The sequence below is a fragment of the Rhyacophila brunnea genome, unplaced genomic scaffold (assembly GCF_057557595.1).
Source record: "Rhyacophila brunnea isolate RB1 unplaced genomic scaffold, BYU_Rbru_1.0 scaffold_2, whole genome shotgun sequence".
NCBI lineage: Eukaryota > Metazoa > Arthropoda > Insecta > Trichoptera > Rhyacophilidae > Rhyacophila > Rhyacophila brunnea.
In genome coordinates, this window is record NW_028232859.1 from 4,884,584 (window position 1) to 4,908,342 (window position 23,759).

Consider the following 23,759-nt stretch of genomic DNA (forward strand, 5'->3'; position numbering starts at 1 on the left):
CATGTTGGATTTATATGACAAATTATATTTCGGTCGGCATGCGTCATTTGCACCCGCGACCCGCAATCCGCGCATCACCTAGCCACGATCATTTTAGACCATGCCTCAATTGAGGTATAGCCTTAAGGGTTTCTGACGATTGGGCAATGATGTCGATATCACCGGCATATGCATATAATTGAACATACATCATTTGAAAACACTTAAATATGGTGCCGTGTGGGGTTCCAACCTATATCCATCGGATTCCGGCCGATGTGCTTCACCAATGTAACCACCTGTATGATGAAATTAACCAATAATCGTGCGACTGAAGGCATTTCTGGTTTGTGGATTATGAGGTGTTTCCGAAATATCTAAGTTCAACAAAAAATGTTACATTCTTAAATTTTGTGAATTATTCGTTGAATAAAAAAAAGGGTTTTTTAAAATTATAAGTACGATATGATTAAAATTTGGAGAGATCCTAACGTCGGCTAGAAATCAAGGTACCCTGATTCAAGCCGGTGACGGGTGGACACTAATACGGACTAGTATATATTTAGAAATACAGTGTATATTAAATGATGGTAAAACTAATAATTATTGTATTGTCAGATATTAAGTAGTGTTTTGATAGAAATAGTCAAATGTGTGATACAAAGTCTTTTGCAATGTTTTTGATTACCTACCACAATAATGACTAGGTACTTATTTCTGAATAAATATTATATCCCCTTATGCTAAGTAACCGCGCACGTTCTTGCTCGATCGAACATGTTGACTTGGAAGCATGCTCGTTGTTGCGCCCACATGCTCGCTCGAGCCACCAGCAGCTCGACACAAGACGCTCAGTCAGAGCGTCTCAAGCCATGGAACTTCTGTCGAATATAGAGCAATAATTACGGTCCTTGAATCTTTTTCGCATCGAGCCGTTTGCTCGATATCAAACAAAAAAGCATCGAGCGAGATGGTACGCACATTGAGACATGTTCGAATGAGCGTAAAACCATTGAGCAAGAACGTGCGGTGGGTACTTAGCATTAAATTTTAAGACTTCGAGTTCCTAGATATTTTTAATGTTAAACATATTATTATCATAATTATAATGGTAATGGCATTATTTTGTAAATATTATTTGCACGGAACAATGCTCTGTGATTATTTGGGTATAATTTGTAATAATTTCTATTGTTAGGTATCTATATCCAATATTGTATAAATTTCTACAAATGACATCATTCTCTTTAGGAAGGTAATGTCATGAATTGAGATAGCTTTCACTGGTAGAATTCTTTTATATGTAAGACAGTGTACCTAATATTAAATATATTGAATTCCACAAATATGTAATATTGTCTTTAAGTCAATGTTTATTTATTGACAATGGTATAACATATATTAAATATATATATTGTAAGAGCATGTCTTTACTACTGAATTGGTTATTTAAAATGCTACGTTTTGTTTTTGCTGATGACGTGAGACTCTTAGATTTTCATTGGATAATTATCGTCAGCATATTAGATTTGGGCAGACATAACAAACTGGACTTCAATATTGATAAATGCAGTATTTTATCGTTTACTCATGAGTATTATTTTTTTAATACTCAATGCATTGCAGAGTTCTCTCACGAATATCATCTGCAAAGAATCTTGGCATTAGGTTTGAAAGTGAACTGACATTTAGTGGCCATATGGTTACCACTTGTAACAAGACGCATCAAACGTTAAGCTCTGTCTTACGTGCTTCCGGGGTCTTTTCAGATGTCGTAGTATTAAAACATCTTTATAATTCCTTAGTTCCAAGAAGAGTAAAAAGTTAATCTTTTATTTGGGCCGATGAAGGCTCAGAAGATATTTTTCAGACTTCTTTCTTCTTTATTTGAATACCATCCGTGGCATTATCAGACTGACTTTCTTCTAGTAATGCTTACGTACTGTAGTTTAAAAGAAAGTTTTACTTAGAAACGTTTTTTTCCAACTTACACGTGGTGTAAATAAACAGCCATTTTTGGTAGTATGCCTGTGTTCATGATAACTATCTTAGAAATTGGGGATATCAGTGAGTTGTTTGTTCTCCCAATATGAAACCTAATTTGCCACCGGTAATGCCAATTAAGAGGGCAATAACTGTGATCAACCAAATCGCTTCAGATATTGATTGAGGTTAGGTGGACGATGCGTTATTAACACTCCCGTTGCCACGATGGTCTCGCAGTTTAGAAATGACCTTAAATCATAGATACCCCACTTATTATTATGTATATAAACGTCTACTTTTAGCTATTTGTAGATAAAATATTTAGGCATAAAAAGAAAAATATATAGGTGGTTGAATTGAATGTTTTATATGTAAAATTAATCATTTTTCGAAAGTCTAATCAATATTTTGATAAGACAGTGATAGGGCTATCTAGAAAGATATACGTTAGAGAAACGCGCATAATAGTAATGTAAACATGAGACACTATTTTAAAATGTCATTTATTAGTCAGAGATAGAAATGTATGTCTTTGTTCAACATAATTCTGTGAATAATGCAATCAGTTATAGCCTCCCATAATATATCGAACCTTGAAGTATACATTGTTCAAATACATCTGACGATAAACGCCAAAGCAACCCTTAACGCAATGTTATTAGTGTTCATTTTACCGTGTTAACTTCGCTACATGTGGCGTTTATTCATAAACAATTAACGAAAAGGATCCAATGCTATTGACCATTGTCTAGTCAAGTCATAAAACCTTTTTTCCCGGATTTAGAATACAGACCCTTGCTACAAGGTTTGTAAAGATTACATCAGTTTGTGGGACATAGGCAATTGAAAAAAATTCTCGAGCGGGCTAAATAAAAACAGCACAGCATGTGGCGTGGCGTATTCACATGTTCTACATGTTTATACTATTATCATATTAGGCAATGCAATATGTTAAATATTGGCAAGGGTAATATTATTTCATTCTGTTTTAGAATTTTAGGAAAATAATACAATGCGATAAATTTCATAATATTGATGTACCTACCCATTCAAATGTTGTATTCAAACCCAAATATTAAACCCGTTTAAATAAATACCCTGCATTGAAATCAGACAGCTACAGAAAATGTAGGTATGTTCTAATGACTAGCATCAATAATAATATATTTGTATCTATAGTTAACTGTAGCTTTGTAAATTGCGGTGCGGTGCGGTTAATACGATATTCTAAAATATCCTTTTTTTGACGATATTACTAATACCTACCTATATTAGTTTTTTTTAATTATAAAAGATTATAAATGAGACATTATTTTGTTGGTCCATGGTTGAACCGTAATAAATTTTATTGTCGTCGTAAATCACTAATAATAGCTTTCATCCGAAAATAATAATGAGTCAGCAAATGCAATTTAAGTGCAACTAGGTAGTACATGTGGAGTTTCTTTTGTTTATGAAGTAGACACACAGTTGCAAAAAATATTTTATAGTGTTTGCAGCATTTTTATTTTTTAATTTTACAAGTACCAATAATAAAATTATAAAGTAGGTACCTACTTACATACCTAATATGTAAATAAATAATCATAGTGAACCTGTTGTGTTTACATGATATTGTGTTATAATATTATATATTATTATTAACTATATATAATAATATGTCCATAATATCGGTGGATTGTATGTAGGTACAAGAAATTCATATTAAGATTACTGAATCATTCTAATTTCATAAGTACTTACCAAATAATATTATTATATAAATAAATATTATCATACTCAATCTGATGTAGGTATATACATAATAATATACTATTATATTATTTCTCAGTGGTGAAGTGTGGAGGTAGACTGTTAAGATCCGACATAAATAGTGCATTGTGAGTCATACGTACCTATTTGTTTTTATTGAACTAATTCTACAATAATTTACATAATATGGTGTTATATAGTTTTTAAAAATCAGATAAACCCAGGCCGAAATAAAACCATAATAGTTTCGGTACGCTTTGGACAATCCTACAATTTTGTGCACACTTTTTCATTCATACTTCTCTTTTCGTTAAATATAAAATACATATTATTATTACACGTCATGTTGTTGGTATTTTTTAACTCTTCAAGTGAAGCGCCTAGTTTCAGAAGCCCTAAAAAGGTTTTCATAAAATTTTGAGTTTGATATATATTTAGATATATGTTTTTGTCCACTATATATTGGACAAAATGTAAGCAATAAAACTTAATGTGTTCATTAAAATATATCGAAGCCAATATTATTTCATAATATGCTAGGTATTTATTATTTTATGTGGCGAACGTAATAACGAACGCCTGCACACGTGTTATTCTACCTTACAACACCCTCGTCCGCTTCGGATGAATTAGCCATCCCCACTCTCCGTGAAATGACAGCGTGTGTTCGTTGTTCCATTTAAAACAGATCGAGACACACCGTGGTTTGGTTATGACGTACATTTATCGATGTCCGATTATTATACACGATTATAAGATAATTTCATGTGATATACACAGAATAACATGTTAAACGATGACTAAATAGTATTTAAAAACATACTTTACCTTTTAAAGCAATCAATTAGCTTTTAAAATGCCAAATTTCTAGCGGGACACTGAGTGGACGGCATGGGAACGGGCGTAATTTTTTTACCATGGTAAGGGAAAGGTTAATAACAATTATTAACATATCGTCGTTGAGGGACAAGGAGAGACAAAAAACATTATAGTTTTGTGTACAAATCTATGGCTATGGAGTTAAATCATCCATGATTAAATTTATCAATGTTACAATTTTTATGGAATTACTTTGCAAGACGGGCCACTAGATGGCATTCAAAGTCAATTTTCGATTAAAACTGAGTTACACATTTTTCTAGTTTCAACGATGATTTGTCAATTTAACTCAGATTACTTTTTTATATTTCTTGTATTTACTCTTATAATCACATTGATTTTTGTTTAAATATTGTTAATTCTGTTATGTTGTGAACGTTTTAAGTGTAGATAGTAAATGTAAAATAATGATTCATGTTACTATGAGGGTGATGGGAACATATCGATGTATTAGGAATTGTATATGAATATTGATGAAGTGTGGAGGTTTGACATAAATAGTGCACACTAAACATTAGTTGAATGAAAACAAATAAGTATGACCGACAAAGTTTATAGTGCACTATTTATGTTGAATCTCCACCATTTGCCAATGCTATTTAGAATGTTTAACTTGTTTATATTAATTTTAACAAATTTTGTTCATATTATAACAAAACAAACCAGCAAAGGTAGATATATCTTTAGCATTGCTTATAACTAAGGATTATTCTATAAAAGTGTGTAGATTTTTTGCTATAATAGATACTATTATGTTAAAATTATAAATAAAATTAATAATTTCACTTATGGTGACTTTTAATTATTTTATGTGAAGATTATCACAATGGCTCCCTCATTTGAAACAAATTCTATGAACGATTCTTTTATATAACTACTTACCTACCTATTTAACACTCAATACCGTCCAGGTATTTCGCCGATTGGATTTTCAGACGTCTCTACCTTCCTTCCTTCTCTCTTCAGCATGACACATTGATCATTACTGCATCTCTGTGCGCACCATTCATCCGTCTCTTATGTGAGTGGACCAGGGGTTTGATTATCTACTGGAGAGTTCCCTTGAGAGGATCTGTGGGTCTCCTGCATTTTACTATATAACATGTCAAAAATCGCCTACTCCACCCATTGAATTTTGAAATTTATAAGTAATGCAAGATATTATTACCCTTTACATTTTTTACATTACACCATTCTACCTTGAAAACCTCATAAATCTAAAACAACCTTTTGTCATTAGTCAGTGAAAACTGTTTAGTTTTGAATGGGCACAATATATGATTATTTGTGGATTAATTTTTGACATAATAATTAAGACGTACAATGGGTGCTGAAATCTTAGGCAGGTAGATAATTTGATAACATTGGCGTATTCAATAAAAAAGTGTTGACCTAAATGGGATTTATGAGTTTTACAAGATAGACTGACAATATTGTATTACTTTCCTAATCAACCTAGTTACTTTCAGGTAAAAATAACTTGAAAAAGAGGAACTGCGAATTTCTTTTTCCAATTCTTGTTAGATTCTTCTATAAAGTGTTAGAAAATAGTCTTATTTTCTTGACATCATGAGATCCAAAACGAACGAGACGGTGAAATTATATTTTACATTGAATATGTTTATATTGTTTTTCTTTGAGACATCATTATCATTTGTTGGGTCTTGCACTCCTTCCTCTGACTGTAATAGTCATCTGTAGAATTTGAAATATTTTAAGCAGTATCGTCTTTGTGCGAGAAACAGAACCAGCAACCCTCGCAGAACCTATTTGGGAAACACTGTCTTATAATATGCTTCAAGAGCCCCCTTGCTAGGGACATTGCACTTTTGTCATGATATTCATCAATTTTTATAGAAAATTTAAATCCGGTTAAGTACTGCCCAATAATTTTGTACAATCGACAGAAACCACTTTTTCAATTTTCCATATTGATAATATCATTGTTGATAGAAAATATGAGGTAGTTAGAGCAATGCCAAGTGAGAGAAAACAATGTAAAAAGCTTCATCAGTCGTCAGAAATAATAACGGTAACAATAATTAAATTTACCCTATGTAATTCGTGCGCAGTAGAAAAAATTGCAATCTACGCAATTTCAAGGTTAAGTTGCTCCACTATACATAATATTATTATTTTATGGTTATTTTTATCAGTAAAATTAGTTTTACAAATTCTCTTGAATGTATTTTTAAATAATAATTCATCGTGTTAATGCGTAGTTGTCCTGGTGATTTAAAACAGACACATAGAAATCTAGAAAATCAATCTGCACTATTTGGCAATTGGATATTATATTGAATTAAAAAATATTTTTTAAGGTAAATGTTTTTCATTGTGTAGAATAAACGAGTCGCCCAGAGTCACATTTAGCAATTTTGTCATTTTGAGTTGAATATACCAAGTGATTCTAAATGCATTAATCTATCTATATAAAGAAAAAAAGTTGGCTATCAAGTCACTTTAAACCATGTGAAAATCGTTGACAAAGTTGACTGTTGGTGTCATAACTCACATTTTTCAATGAATAATGTAAGTTCTGTCATTAAGACCTTTCTAACCAATCAGGGAGCTCTATTTCTCATAGTGTGCTGTGTCTGTGGCCTTAGGAATATTATATATATTTAAAAAAAATAATGTAAATCGACTTAATATTCGTTAACACTCGTTAATATTCAAGGGAGTTCAATACTTTTCATCTAATTATAAAAAACAGTGCTATGGTGGTTTTTTTGCGATTAGGTATCTCAAAACTTGATTTTAGGAATATGTGAGTTATGACTCTAGGCCAGTGGTTCCCAAAGTTGACTGGGCTCCGACCATCTAACAAAAATTTCCAATCTTGGGACCCACCTCTTAGCTGTCTCAGAGAAAAGAGGGCATAAATATTGATAATGAAAGACTGTTGAAATAAGAAACACGACTTAAATAAAAAAAAATATTACTTAAATACCTACACCTGCAAGGTTTTTTTACAAAGTTATTTCAATGGGAAGGATGTATTTGTTTCTTATTTTTCTTCATTACAGTTTTAGCATCAACTTCAACTTTAGTTACTTTTAATCGCAGTGAGTTTGATATATCCAATTTATTTCGGTATTTAGTTTTAATGTTAACCATAGCCGAAAATCCGACCTCACATAGATATGAGGTAGTAAAGAGGAGGAGGACTTTCATAGCTTCATCGAACAGGCACGGATAATTATCAGCAACTGAGAGCCAGAATTTCGTTAACTGTTTACGATTGAAACTATTTTTCAGTGACGTATCTTCTGATAAATCAATGAGTTCTTCACTTGCTTTTGTTGACATACTAGTTGGTAAGTCGTCTTGAAATGGGTTACAAATCCAACGCAACGAATCAAACTTTTTCTTCTCTTCCCCAAAATAGTCGTCAAAGTTATTTATTAACAGTGATAAATGACTGGAAATTTCAGACAGTACGTTCATCTTAGGCTGCACTTGGTTTTCAATAATAAAGGTTTCAAGTGTTTCAAAACAATCATAATTGCCATTTTCAATACAACTTTTCCACAACACAAGCTTTTTCATAAACCGTAACATAAGTTTATTTCAATTTTTAGGAATTATAAATAGCTGAATGAAATATCAAATTTATCACTTCCTATTTTTTTAAATTCATCTACACAGTGGCGAGGGCCCACTCAATATTCGTTCGCGACCCACTGGTGGGTCGCGACCCATAGTTTGGGAAACCATGCTCTAGGCAACTCAAATAGTCTTAAGTTGTGATCAAATTGAGGTGCATGTCGCCTACTATCACACTGTCGCGCCGACAAATTTAGTCTATGGTTTCATCATTTTGCAGAATATTTTGAACGATCACCATCTCTGTAAATTCACTGAAGAGTGACACTGATGAAGAGTGCCAACTATAATGTATTAGTAATTTGAATTATTAATTATTTATGCTAATTTCAATTAATTTTAACAGTTTCTACGTGTGCGTACATTAAAATTACTTGCGACATGACATCCATAGATAATATTTTGAACAGAACACAACCTGCACACCATAGATAATAGACAACATTCTTATAGAAAATACATAGTGCCAACCGCTAAAAACAAAAAAAACCTGATTTTGATGACAGTCGAAAGGTGTAGGCATGTAGAAGATGATAAAAACGTTAATTGAGTCATGTAGGTGTCGATGCAGTGCAGTTTAACGTGAGGTGACCTCATAGTTGTTCTGGTGATTTCGGCAGATTTTTCGGAACATTTTAAATACCAAGAAAAACGACATTAGAAACTTTTTTTCCGTAGCAGCAGCTTACTGTACGTTACGTGATGGTAGGCGACATGCACCTCAATTTGATCAGAACTTTAGCCACTACGGACAGGAAATAAAAGAGCAATTTTCAAAAAAAACAACATATTTTATTCTAGCCAACATGGTGGTGTTATGCTGACATTTCGTGCTCATAAATAGTTTTCAATATTACAGTATAAAATAGAGTTATTAAAAATATCCATAAACAATTTTAATATTCTGATATTTACAGCCTGTTAAATTATCTTTTGTCATTTAACATTATTCATTTGTAGACAATAGGCAATAAAAATCATCAATTGACTATTCTAAATTGAAAAACTGGAATGACATTGACCACATCACAGATCTCAGGTATATAATGGATAACTCTATACTTTTACAAAAAAAAATATATGAAATTATCCGAATCACTGATATATTGCTTTCTTTTGCTAAATATACATTTTATGCCATACATTTTCTAAAAAAAAAAAACAAATATATAATATTACAGTCGAACTCGGTTATTACGATCACGGAAATAGCGAGATCTCGGATGTAATGAGGAAACATTCGTTGACATTTTAGTTTATGATTTTCTCCATACATTTATTCACTTTTATAACGAGCTACTTATCGGGTATATCGAGCGAAAATATCGTCAAAATTTTTCTTAAAACTGTTAATGTGTCGATTGTTTAAAAACATTTTCGACCCTAAACAATAAAATCCGATCGGACAGGATGCCGCCGGGATCGGATTACGTTTACGACACTAGTTAAGTGTCTAAGTACCTAATTGGTGTTTTCGCCGACAACATTGAAAAAGTATCCATACATGGTTGAAATTGCATGTAAAAAATCCATGCTTTGTGAAGTCAGTAGGTACCTACCAGCGCCGGCAGCTCAGCACTTCATTACAATAAATAACTTCTTTTGTAGTTTACGAATGCCATGCTTGTTTCAAGGATTTTTACGATGGTTTTCAGATTTTTTATGTTCTATGCTTAAATAGAACGTTGCGCGAAAAATATTATATAACAATATAGCGAGTCATGCTTATCACAAGCAAATTCAGTCGGTCCCATCATCCTTGTAGTAACCAAGTTCGACTGTATATTGTCTCAAAATATGAGAACAATTTAAATGAAATCGAAACATTGTAAATTAATTGAAATGTTCAATGGAATGGATTAGTTGACCTTAATTATAAGTAAATCAAATATTACAAAACAAAATTACTTCCCGCCTTATAAACATATCAATATATTTAGTGACTCGCCATGTCATGTAAAATGTTATTGTTTTCGTAGGTACAGATTACAACATCTTCACCAATGTATATTTTTGAATAGTCATGACAAAGATACATCTTTTAAATGGAAAATGCCATCACTTATTTTAAAAATACATTGTCATGTGAAAGATGCATAGTAATTGACCAACAGTTGACAAACCCATAATAATAAAATTTTTTAATGAAAAATGCATGGTGAAGAATGTTTCTATTATCTAACTAAATAATTTAATCCGCCGGTCCCTCGCAGTTACTTGGTGACAGTCTCCTTGATTGCCTTTCCTTCTGCCCATTTGGTGAATCGCATTGCAGATTCACCTCTCTTCTCTGCGACTACTCTTAAGGCTGGCGTCAAAGAACTTCGGAGTACTCTCGCAGCGATGGTGGAGTAATTGATGTAGTTCAAACCGACTGCGCGCCACGCCGACATGATTGATGTGTATTTAGGTAGTGACTTAAGGGTGAAGGTACCTGCAATATATAAATATTTATTCATGATGATTACAATAATTTAGAAGTGACTAAATTAAAATCACTGATTTTGACGACTCGTTAAGAAGAATGTTTTCTTTTTAATAAATTCAGGACAGCTGCTTTAATTCATTTATCGCTATGACAGGTTGCAGGACAGATGTCATTTGCAAGACCAATTTAGACATGTGAATTTGAGACAGGAAATGATGTAACCCACACTCACATTATTCTAGCAAACAGGCATGTACACGGGGAATGTGTGGTGACAGACGACAAGCTACGTACTTCACATTACCACCAGCACAACAACAGACTTATAAGATCAAGTGACATCTTTGTCAAATTGAGATTAAAAAGGTGCTCAATTTAAAACTCTCACATAGTAATGTGGATGAAAATTTATTGCTGTTAATATTTTTCTTATTCAAGTCATAGTGTTCATTGGCAGGTTGCATATAGTGAATGTATTCGTGGTACTTGTCAATTATACAGTACCGTTCGATAAAAACTGGTTTGGTATCACGACATGTGGTCATTTAAAAACATACATTATATTATCATGGCTGTGATATTGGTGATCTGTAAAATTACATACAGATCCCTATTCACTTTCAGGTATAGGTGGGTAATGGATTACCCACAGAACAGTATAATAAATAGAATTGCGATACGCTATATCTCAATACAGTTCATTTTGACGCAGGGTTTTGAATGTGTGAGTGTTCTACGAAAATCAACCACACATTATAGACGTGCAATAGTGTGTTGCAACACACAACAATTCAAGTTCAACTTAGTATAACTTTCTTTTTAGACCAAACCAAACTTAACCTACCCTAACCTAACCTAACCTAAACTAACCTACCCCAATCTAATATTACCTAATATAATCTTAGTTTTTGATAATGATGCATCAAAATATCGTCACCGTTCAGGCAAAAGTCACCAACCCTGAAAATGGCAGTTTTGAGTTGAGTATGTCACCCGAAGCGTAAAATTATGTTCTTTAAGATGCAAAACTCACCACGGTACATTAGTTAGTAAAATTTTGCATAAATCCGAATTATTTGTTTTTCACTAAATGACTTTCGATAAAATCTTAACAAGCAAAAGTCATTATAGGTGAATAGACATTATTGACCATATAAAAAAAAAATCCTTCGTTATAAATATACAAGCAAAAGTCACTATACTATGGATGGTGAGTTTTACTGATCCTTCTTTTGGCTAACATTGTTCAGATTATTAACAAGCAAAAGTCACCAAACCATATTTGAGCTACCTTGCATCCTTCAAAACCTTCCAGATGTTTTAATTAGCATCAAAAAGTAAAATTACTTTAAAGAAATTATTAAGAAGACATGAGAAAATAATTTAATGTAGATAAAACCTTAAAAACATTAAAATCTGATTTTTCCTGCATTTTCAAACTTTCAAATTGCGATATCTCAAAACTATGTTTTTAGGGTTGGTGACTTTTGCCTGAACGGTGACGATATATGAAAATTTCGGTACTGTTCGGTTATACCGGAGGCAGCGGAAAACGCATTTTGAAAATAGCCGATAAACTGGATTATTTGTTAGGTTAACCTAACCAAACCTAACCTAACCTAACCCAACCTAACCGAACCTAAACTAACCCAAACTAACAAATAATCAAGTTTATCGGCTTTTTTCAAAATGCGTTTTCCGCTGCCTCCGGTATAACCGAACAGTACCAAAATTTCAAATTTTAAATAAACAAACATTGCATCGAAAAGCCTATGCCCCGACAGAAAAAGGTATTTAATATAATTGTCTACATGGAATAAACTGTTTTCGTAAAAAGAAAATTATAAAAGCTCATGACGGTATCTGCGGCACAATTACCCACAAAAATATTAAATAAGCTTCAGTGCATAAACCAAGAGCAGTTGTCAGTCGACGTATGACGTATTCTTGACACGTGTTTAAGTTTATCCCGTATTCTTCCACACTCGAGATGGGTTGCCTGCATCTCCACACCCGTTAGGTATTACAGTTCCCATTATTTCTGAGTTCCCTGAGATTATATATCTATCTAAAATAGGTTTGTTTGTCAATAGATTGTTGCTTCCATTTTTGAATTTTTACCACAGACAAAGTCTGCATATTTTGATTTCATTTTAATTTGACGTTCTTTTGTTTGACTTGGATGTCAGAATTATTTCCATTTTGACATATTGTATATCTAGATACAGATAATTTGATAATGAAGAATGTGATTATTATTTTTGTGATAAGTGTATATCGATTAAAGAAGCGACCTTGTGTGAAGCCGTGAAGGGGCACGACAGTTATGCCTTAAGCGTCAATTACAATGAGCTTCTTTACGAGCTGTTTGTTGGCGAATTTATAACCTGCCTGTAAAGTCGACCAGTGTAATCATCGAACAAGCTAACAAGCAGGTTGTAAACACTCTACCGAGAAAAGTTGAAAGCCGGTCAACTTTACACGTTACACGCCGGCGTGTGAGCCTACTGCGTCTGCGCAGTAGCAACCTCCCGGTAAAAAAACGAACTACGTTCTGTCAAAATAGTCGCTGGCTTGTGCCTTCTCAGCGAATGCAAAGTTTTATGCGTAATCATCAAATCGCAGTAGTTGAATCGCCCACTTTTAAATTCGCCAACAAACAGCTCGTAAAGAAGCTCAATGTAATTGACGCTTTAATAACATTGAGCTACTTTACAAGCTGCTTGTTGGCGAATTTAAAAGCGGGCGAGTCAGCTAGTGTGATTGTGATGATGACACACAAAACTTTCCACTCGCTCAGAAGCCAACAAGCTAGCGAGTTGAAACCGTCATTTTTGGTACTAATTTGACTGGACATATTGAGTAGTTCGTTTTTTTACCGGGAGGTCGCTACCATCGCTCTACTGCGCAGACCAATGACATATTAAATGGACGACTCACTTCATACCCGGCGCGCACGAGAAATTGTGCATGAAAGTCATTCACAGATGTATAGGTAGATGTCACGTGACCATTGACGTACCCGTTTCCATTATGCGATACAAGCTTCGAGAATTTATAGTAATATAACCTTTATTGTAATGGCGTATTAGTGTCATGACTCATTGCATTAGAAACAGATTCTCGGTTACTTACGACTTCTCGGAGATTAGACGCAAGTGAGCCCAGCGAATCACAGGCGACTGACTGTCCAATGGTTCCTGTCATTCAATTGCATTGCATAAACATTCATCAATATCATAAAGTGCATTTTATAAATAATAAATAATACTAACACATGCAAAGTGATATCCCATCTTTCTTGGAGTGTTTAGTAGATTTTTTTACAATTTTTAACTAGGCACATTGGCATTTTGTAACACAATAATAACGGTGGAGTCGAAACCTGACAGTCAGAAATTTTGTATGGGCAGACCCAGCGGTGTCGCCAGACCGCTTGCAAGCAGAATGTTCATTTGAGCGTAGGATACCGATATTAAAATATGAATTTTGCCATCCGGCAGACCCGACACAAAGTGAGTGTCATTTTATTTTCTAGATGCTTCGTCCATATTAATGTCATTGGCGCAGACGCAGTAGGCCCACACGCCGGCGTGTAGCGTGACAAGTTGACCGGCTTTCAACTTTTCTCGGTAGATTTTTTACAATCTGCTTGTTAGCTTGTTCGATGATGACACTGGGCGAGTTTACAAGCAGATTGTAAATTCGACAATAAGCAGCTTGTAAAGTAGCTCAATGTCATTGAAGCGTCAATTACATTGAGCTTTTTTACGAGCTGCTTATTGGCGAATTTAAAAGCGGGCGGTTCAGCTACTGCGACTTCATGATTACACACAAAACTTTCCATTCGCTGATAAGCCACAAGCCAGCGAGCGATTTTGACGGAACGTAGTTCGTTTTTTTACCGGGAGGTCGCTACGCTCCATAACAATGTTTCCATTAAACGTCAAAAATGTAAATTTCAAAATGAGTAGTTCGTTTTTCCACCACCATCGCTCTACTGCGCAGACGCAGTAAGCCCACACGCCGGCGTGTAGTGTGAAAAGTTGACCGGCTTTCAACTTTTCTAGGTGGAGTGTTTACAACCTGTTTATTAGCTTATTCGATGATTACACTGGGCGAATTTACAGGCAGATTATAAATTCGCCAACAAACAGCTCGTAAAGAAGCTCAATGTAATTGACGCTTGAGGCTTAAGTCAATAGATTGTTGCTTCCATTTTTGAATTTTTACCACAGATAAAGAAAGATAGTCTGCATATTTTGAATTTGACATTCTTTTGTTTGACTTGAATGTCAGAATTATTTCCATTTTGACTTATTGTATAGGTACCTAGATACAGATAATTTGATAATGAAACATATTATTATTGTTGTGATAAGTGTATATCGATTAAAGAAGCGACCTCGTGTGAAGCCGTGAAGGGGCACGGCAGTTACCTACTAATATGAAATGACAAAATTAACTGAATTGTTGAATAAATAACCTATCTACGGTCCTTAACGTTTTACATTTCTTGAAATATATAGTAAGTAGGTACCTACTTATATTTTGATCCCACATAAATCAGAACAAATCACATGTTTCAGTTGTCAAACTAAACAATGTTCGAGACGTATAGGTAGGATAGGTAATATAAATGTTAAAGAAAATAATTTCAATGAGAAAACGTAAGTGTAAAATTCAGTTACATAACGATACGTATTTTAACCTTACTTTAAACGTCAAAAATGAAGACACTTTTGTTTCAACTTGTTATCAGACTAAATAACACACTTGTAGCAATATGTAATGGGCATTATATTTTTAATTATATGTTCATACGTCAATAAAATATACTCAATTACCTAAATGTTCCGCAGTCGCCTTTGAAAACCGGATTTCGACGGACGATACGAGTGATAAGGCACGTAGCAAAGTTTAAAGGAAATATATTTTTATTTCGAGTGATCTACATAGGTAACGTTCTGTGAAATAAACAGCAAGTAACATCAAGTTATATTGTACAGAGTATCACAATGTCGAAGGTAACTATTATACTATCTTAATTTAATTATACAAAACATAATTACCAACAAGGCGGCTAACGTCAGTTTCTCTTGACAGACAATTAAAAAGTTGAGGTTATGTATCGACCTATCAAAAAAAGATTTTGTTTTACTTTTTTTGGCGATATGGCTATTAATTTGACCTTTTTTTGGCGCTAGATAATGGCAACTATGAGCATACGCCGCGATATAAACGCTATAGTACCTAGGTAGTGATATTTTTAATCAGTTTATTAATTGTTTAAAAAACATAACACGTAGTCATAGACGAATATACTATTTAATTAGGCAGATAAGTACCGTAGCCTTATAAATATTATTAGATTGGTAAATTTATAAAAGGTTTTTTGCTATTTTAAGCTGTTCAGCATACTCAACCTTTACTGTGTATCGAACAAAAGCTGAAAACTATAAATTGCCTAACAATCGAAGTAGGCACGTAGTTCTGTTTATTCAATATCAAAATATTGTTTGCATAAAACATTCAGTCGATTTAAGTAATAAGCAAATTAATGCATTTTTATTCGAAAAGGCAGAAGCGAATTCAGATAAAGCTGCCTAACTTTCAATTGAATACCGTTGAGTAGAAAGGTGCAAAGTACCAAAAATACAAAAAACCACATTTTACGTTGAATGGGTGCCAAGTACTATCATGCGTTCAATTGCAAAAGAGCTATGGATCCAGAAGTATAGAAAACATTTTATGATTGATCAACAAATAATGGTAATGCCCGTGTTGTAGGTACACCATTTTTAATTTCATTTTTCATTATATTTTTTCATATCTATTATTATTATATTGCTTTTTTTAAAAAAAATAGGTATTGTAACCTATGAAGCGTAATATCGGAGCTGCATTGTAAGTTTACTGAAAAAATAAGAAAAAAAAAATAAGTAAATGTTTTTAACAAATAAAATGTTTTTCTTAATTTCCCACACTTTTGATTTTTGGCACATAGCACCTTTTTACGCATCGGTATTCAATTTGTAATGAGAGTGATCAAATAATATTGTAAGTACTTAATACTGCGTAAGTCTATATTCAAAACATTAGAAGAAACAACAAAATTCGTTTCTATTCATACATAAATACTTATTTACCTAATTTGAAAATGTTAATAGGTAGGTATTTATTGGTTTTGTGGAAATGCTAATAAGGTTATTACCTGAATTACTTAGGTAATTACGAATGTGTACCTACCTACCTATTTTTTTTTTAAATTTCAGCCAATCTTGTATTCATTTTGGAGAAGTTCATGTTCGTGGAGAGTTCGCATAGCTCTGCATCTGAAAGAGGTGGATTATGAATTGAGAACAGTTGACATTGTCAAAAAAAGAGTGCAATTACACGAGGACTTCAAAAAAATCAATCCTATGCAAAGAGTTCCGGCATTGGTAGTAGGTAAATAGCAAACTTGTCTTCATCATTTATTTCAGTACTTCTCAAAGTTGAGCCCTTTTCAGAGAGTCGCGAAATATTTCAGTATGTACATAGGTATTTGGAAAAAACATCTAAATATTCATAGATATTTTATCTTCAAAAAATAGCACACTTCAAAAATATACTTAATATCTTTCTAACCATATTCATAGTTATGGATTTAGTAATAGCTAGGCTTAGGATTTTTAGGTGCTAAAAAATGAATAATAGGTACCTAAAATATGTAGATATAACTGGAAAATATGTTAATAAATTTCATAATTATGTGCTAAAAAACAAAAATAGGTGCTAAAAACTTAAGTAAGTATTATAATAAATCATAATATAATATATTTCAACAGTTTAATTTATTATTTGTTCACACATAGAAAACGCTTTATTAAAATAAATAATAACATATTGCTTCAAATTTTCGAAAGTGAATCTTTGACGATTTGATCCTAGCAAAGTTGTATATATGGAAAAACTTCTTTTCACTTCTACAGGTGTTATTATTGAATGTAAATGAAACTATTTCTGAAGTAGAAAAAATTGAAACATCTGAAGCATCTGATGGATTTTCCAAAACAGCTTTAATATTCTGCAGCGTTTGAAGTCCAGTATTTTTATTTAAAGCACTATTTAATTGTATACTTATTTTTATTCCAATTGGTCCAGGAACATTTTTTTTAGTTTAACAGCAGTATTGTTTAAAATATTAATTTTCTCCACTACTTAGTGACTTTGTAGATGATTCTATCATTTCAATTGTGTTTACTAGTGTTATTGTGTTGATTAATTTTGTGTTTATGTGAAAATATGTGCTTAAACCTAAATTTGTACCTAATTATTCAAAAATATTTAAAAATAGGTGCTTACAAAAATTGCTTAAATGTTTCAAAATTGTCTGAAACATATAGATATTTTTGATATTTTCTTGTGGGGCTACTCAAAAAAAATATTTAAATACCTAAGAATCCTATGCCTAGTAATGACTAATGAATTTGTAGTTTCTTTCGTTTTTGTATATGATAAAAAAAGAAAATATGTGATCAAGTCACGTGTTAATATTATTTTTAGTTAACTTATATGAGAAAATATGTTTTTTATGCACCTTCCATGATCTGTGTAGTTCCACCATCATAGAATAATCGTAATAGTATAGCTATAGAAGGTTCGCGTTTAAAAAAATACGATTGGGCGTGAAAACCTCAAATACGGGACTGCGTATTTTTGTGGTGATACATGTACTTGTTTATCATTATCATTTTACTTATATTGTAATAATTATTTAAATGTCAAGATTAAAAACAAGAATATCGACCAATTCGCTCTCCGTTAGAATACTACTTGTTTTGTCAACAACAACACATTTAAAAATAATTTATATAAAAGATGTAATGCAGTTTTTAATGCACTTAACATAATATTTACAATTTATTCACTAAGTATTTTATTTGATTATTTTACTCGCAGGTGACAACACACTCATTGAGTCCATGAATATTTTGTATTATTTGGAGGAAAATTTCCCTGGATATTCATTATTCCCAGAAGACAAACTTCAAAAAGCTCGAACCAGGGAGATCAGTGAGGTAATTCTTATAAATATATTATTAAATTAAATTAATAACACAATGCATTTTCACAATTATTGACAGTTATTAAAAAAATATAATAATTTATGGTTGTGTAATTCGATATGAGTTATGTACCTACCTACATTATTTGATAGGTATATCTTCAGAATATTCATACACCATTCCATACAATATCTCAACAGAAATGGGTACTTTGACCAGAAAAGGTTATAGACAGACGTCTGACAAAAATCTGTCCTATAATGAAATGTACATACTTAAGGTGAATAGGCGAAAAAACAAATGTTTTTCACGAAACCTACTATCCAAATTTCTTCCTTCCTTTACTTGCCTCTCCCTAAGCAATGAATGACCTGCATATTCCCAGGATGCCATTGCTTAAGGGTTTTCGAATATCCCATAGACTTTCGTACCATTTCCAGATTATTGTCAGTGGAATTCAACCGGTGCAGAATATCGGTTTAAAGCAGATCTCAATGCTGTCTGACGAAAAGGATTTCCTGAAGTTCGCCCACCACTGGATGAAGAAAGGGTTTACAGCCATCGAGTCCATCGCTAAAACTACAGCCGGAGAATTCTGCATTGGAAACAGTGTCACAATGGCTGACTGTTGCCTGCTGCCGCAGATGTTCAACGCCAAGAAGTGAGCACCCCGTTTGCAATCTAAATTTAATTTTATGCTTGATTTACACAAATATTTAATAATTATTATAAGTGTGATCTTTTAAATATCCTGTACCCAAGCACTATACTTCCGAAGGTGCATAAAATGTCTCAGTGTCCGCATGCACCTGGTTTAGAACAGCTGGATTCTTCAACAATATTTTATGTTTTTCTTAAAAATATTATCTACTATCCATTGATAGTAATATTGCTAAGTGTTCTTGATAATGAATATTAATATTAGATTTTACAATATAGGTAACAAACAATCTTAGCGGAATTATTTTTACAAAACAAAGCTAATCATGTATCTTAATTATGTACATACATTAATTATTGTATAGACAACTGACTAATAATTGCATTATTACGAAATTCACTAATACTAATACTTGATTGTGTGGATGGCATTTTATTGCATACACGGATTTTCGAATATTGTCATATTTTTGGAAAGTAACGACAACATTTTATACGAAAACGTACATACATACTATTATTTAGTAAATAATGACCCGTAAAGGAAAAAATAGAAAAACAAAAGGAAAATAAAAATACACTATTTCATTGATTTATTCTCTAACAAAACTAAGAACCTGTTTTTTCTGTAATTATTATTGATAAAGTATACAGAAAAAATTTACACTCAATGTTTTCTTGCGAAAAAAATTATCTAGAAATTGTATACTTTTATCGTCAAAAATTGATTGTAACCCACCCCGATTTTCCTTTGATATTGTTTGAATTCGAAATTGTTTTTCGTCAAGCATCCTTGCCAGAGGCGGCTTAAAATGAAAGTCCCAGATGCACGCAGTGATTCCCAACCTTTTTTTATATTGCGGAACACCTGACATAAATTTTTGTAAAATCTTGCGGAACCCCTACTCAATTTGTCCAGAAAAGATAATTACAAAATTCACTCAAAATATCTCTACTTAGTCACAATTCGTATTCAACATAATTATGCAATATGCACATAGCACTGCAAGCGTTTTGTTTACCAAAACGGAATCTATTTCGAATAGTTCGCATTCCTCCCTTAATTATGTGCCCTTTTTAAATGTGCCGCCCCGAAACAACGTATGGAAAATTTTACTGTTTTTATTGATTATGTAGGTAACTAATGATCTTTAAAAATATGAAAAGAGTACTTATTCCATTTATTGACTACACTTCAGATACACAATTAAATAAACATACTTCCACATTCTCCAAAGAACAACACTAATGGGATTAGTAAAGAAAACAGAAAATCACATTAATGCTTTGCTGTATCTACCTGTAACTATAATAATATGTGTTTTTTAAAAGCTTCGATAGAAATAAAATAAGCAGTGCAGAGTAGAGGGCGAAATTTAATTATAACAACCTGATTCATTCCCTGTTGCGACAAAAGTCTCTCACGTAAAACCCTCCCTACTTCAAAAACAATTAAGGCGTAATATAATAATATAACCTAAATAAAAGTTCAAAATATTGTAGTGTTTTAGAATAGGCTACGTAATAACTTATTTCGCAAAGTTTTACAAAATCTGGCTGAACCCGGTTGGGAATCACTGATGTAGAATCATATTATTATAAACGTGCATTTAGAATCATTTTCCATGATACAGAATAACAAACAGCCACTTGAAATTTTCGGGAAATCTAGTGGCACTATTACATATAGGTATAAATTTTCTGATATTATTGACGGTGTTTGTAAAAGTACTGTAAATGGTTTTTGGTTATGGTTTCAGGTATAAGCTGGACACCAGCAAGTATCCAACTCTGGAAAGGATCTGCGATAAACTGGAAAGAGAGCCGTCTTTCTTCCTGACTCATCCAAATACTCAACCCGATTGTCCTCCAAGGGGTTAAAAATATCTCCAAAAACTCATCGAGGAGTTGAAACGACTAAATTGACTGAAGACATTATTTTTAATCATCACACTAGTACTAGATATTTTATTGTTAGATTTTGTGCCATTACTTTCGAAGTAAATACATCGGGATAGGTACTAAGTGTTCACCTTTATCTATTTCGATTCACTTTATATTAATTTGATAAGATGATTTAATCGTAGTTAACTGATACATATCCATTATAAAAAGGTATATTGATAATAAAAAATGAAAATGACTGCAAAAATTATATTAATAACTATAATCTATAAAAAAAGAGTAAAATAAAATTTGTTAAAGCTCAAATATTATTCTAAAGTAAGTAACTATAAATAAAATATATTATTATCGTAAGACTGAGATATTTTTTTATGAAATGACTAAACATGTGTTAACATAAAATACTTGTTATTGAACCTATCCTATATGATACATTTTTATAAACGTAACTTAAAATAAATGTTCCCTATTCCATAATCAAATTGTTGTATGCGCAAGTGACTGCATTTATATCTGTTGTATTTTTTAATAAATTTATCGGTGATTGAATTTTTAATAAAACAATTTTGATATCGATTTCTTTTACGATTAGTACCTATATTATGTAGTAAGAATAAACTATAAGGTAATCTATCCCGGATCTGGCAAATTAGTATGTTATTTTACAATCTGTGTTTGAATACAGAGGATGGACATGGACATAATAAGCTGAACAAAATAAATGACTAACGTCCAATTCTCGTAAAAAATATTAATAAACTTCTTCGTGAGGCGGCTAAGATCCGCTTGGAATTGCAGAGCCAATGAAAAAAAATATTAGTCTTAAGTCACCACTATAATCATAATATTATATTAGAAATAACATTCTATATTTTTGTATTATAATCACTAAATAAATGAATAAATATTTTTGAAAAATATATACCTTCATATACATAGTTTTATTACCTTTATAATTCTTCTGGTCATCAATTTGAATATTTATTGATTGTATCGTTAGGTTAGGTTACTTAATTTTAATTAAAAATATAAGCGATACCTTTCGGATTCAATCAAAATGTAAAATGTGTGAGAAAAATACCAATTAGAAAAAAACCCAGGCTATCCTGTACCATTGCACCAGTGCCCAAGGTAGGTAGAATTATTAATACTGTATTTCATTTAAATACAACATAAAACCGTTGAAGAAAACATTACAAGTTGCAACATCTTCGTTTCAACCATCAGGATAATAAAAAAATAATATGTCTTATTTTGTATACAAGATCATTTAGGATAATAATTGATAAATTTGCGTGTCATTCACACAACAATATCATCTCACGAAGTACTATGTCGTGTTAATTATTATTCATTATATAAAAAAAACAACTGGAAAATCAATTAATGTCGAGATGTGATATAAAATAAAACTGATGGTCTAAATCTTAATTATCCTAATTATAATTCGATTTATTCAGAGCATGTCTAGTATATATTATAATATACAAGTGAGGTCATGCAATTATCTGTAGGTATCTACACATAATATTATTATATTATGGTGACACAGATTTATATTGTGATAAGTATAATCTAGATCTGGATAAATTTTATATGATCGATAAAATATAGGAAGCTAGGGGGACTCTTTATCCACCGTTGTATTAAAGAGCGTTTGGTATCATTATTATTTTGTGTTGTAAAAACTTTAATTATATAGTTACTGGTTCTGACATATATATGAGGTGAGGATTAGGAGTATAAACAAATCGTTAAGAGCATACTTCAGTGAAACGGCAAATAATTTTCAACTATACTGCCCTTCTAAGCCAAAGAGGCGTTTTGGTTGCATTAAGAAGATTTAGGGGGCGTCGTAATTAAATTGGTTAATACATTATTATGGATAATTTTTCGAAAAGGACCCCCCATACCGTTTTTTTCTGTGTGCGCGCCTGATGTCTCCTAAATGTTTTTTTAAACCCGAAGACGAAAAATATGAGATACGCCTTTTTGGCTTAGGAGGGCAGTATAGGTGCGATGAAATTCTGGACTCACTGGCAATCGGTGAGCGAAAGTCGAGCTGTGAACACGTCAATTTGTATCGTGATGGCGACGGGGGTATTAATTCTTAAATCGTGTAAAGATGACTAAAAAACGTTGCCCATTTACTTGAAAAAGAAAACATGTCAATGAATATATTATTATTGTTACTAATAGAACAATAAACAGAACATTAAATGGACGCATGTTGGATTTATATGACAAATTATATTTCGATTTTTTAGACCATGCCTCAACTGAGATATAGCCGTAAAGAAAATCTCGTATAGTTACAATTACCATATACTTATCTTGACAGAAAACAGTTCTTTGTTTTCGGATGTGATTCTTAAGATTTATTTTCTACCAGTATAGCTCGCGACTTTGTCCGCGTTAAACACGGAAATTAAAAGCAGAAAAATACACAGAATTTGGTTGGATCTAGGCGCGCAATCTCTATCCGCACCTTACCTCACTCTCCCGCCGTT

The 23,759-nt window shown here is 32.3% G+C and overlaps 1 protein-coding gene and 1 long non-coding RNA gene across 3 annotated transcripts; one reads left to right on the forward strand and one right to left on the reverse strand.

Annotated features, from left to right (window-relative positions):
• Positions 1 to 8,975: 8,975 nt before the first annotated feature.
• On the reverse strand, positions 8,976 to 15,753 carry LOC147071719 (uncharacterized). Its single transcript, XR_015070628.1, has 3 exons — positions 15,706 to 15,753; positions 10,031 to 10,639; positions 8,976 to 9,391 (listed from the first exon to the last, which is right to left on the reverse strand). It is a non-coding gene; the product is annotated as an uncharacterized LOC147071719 (long non-coding RNA).
• Positions 15,492 to 21,821, forward strand: LOC147071720 (putative maleylacetoacetate isomerase 2). 2 transcript variants are annotated; one of them, XM_085947054.1, is made up of 5 exons: positions 15,492 to 15,660; positions 16,909 to 17,083; positions 18,578 to 18,696; positions 19,125 to 19,345; positions 21,105 to 21,519. In XM_085947054.1, exons 1-5 carry the CDS (start codon positions 15,652 to 15,654, stop codon positions 21,223 to 21,225), a joined length of 645 nt encoding a protein of 214 aa, XP_085803180.1. In that variant the 5' UTR covers positions 15,492 to 15,651; the 3' UTR covers positions 21,226 to 21,519. The 2 variants fall into 2 exon arrangements, with proteins under 2 accessions (XP_085803180.1, XP_085803181.1); XM_085947055.1 differs by lacking the exon at positions 15,492 to 15,660 and adding an exon at positions 15,827 to 15,890 and having other exon boundaries at positions 21,105 to 21,821.
• Positions 21,822 to 23,759: the final 1,938 nt, after the last annotated feature.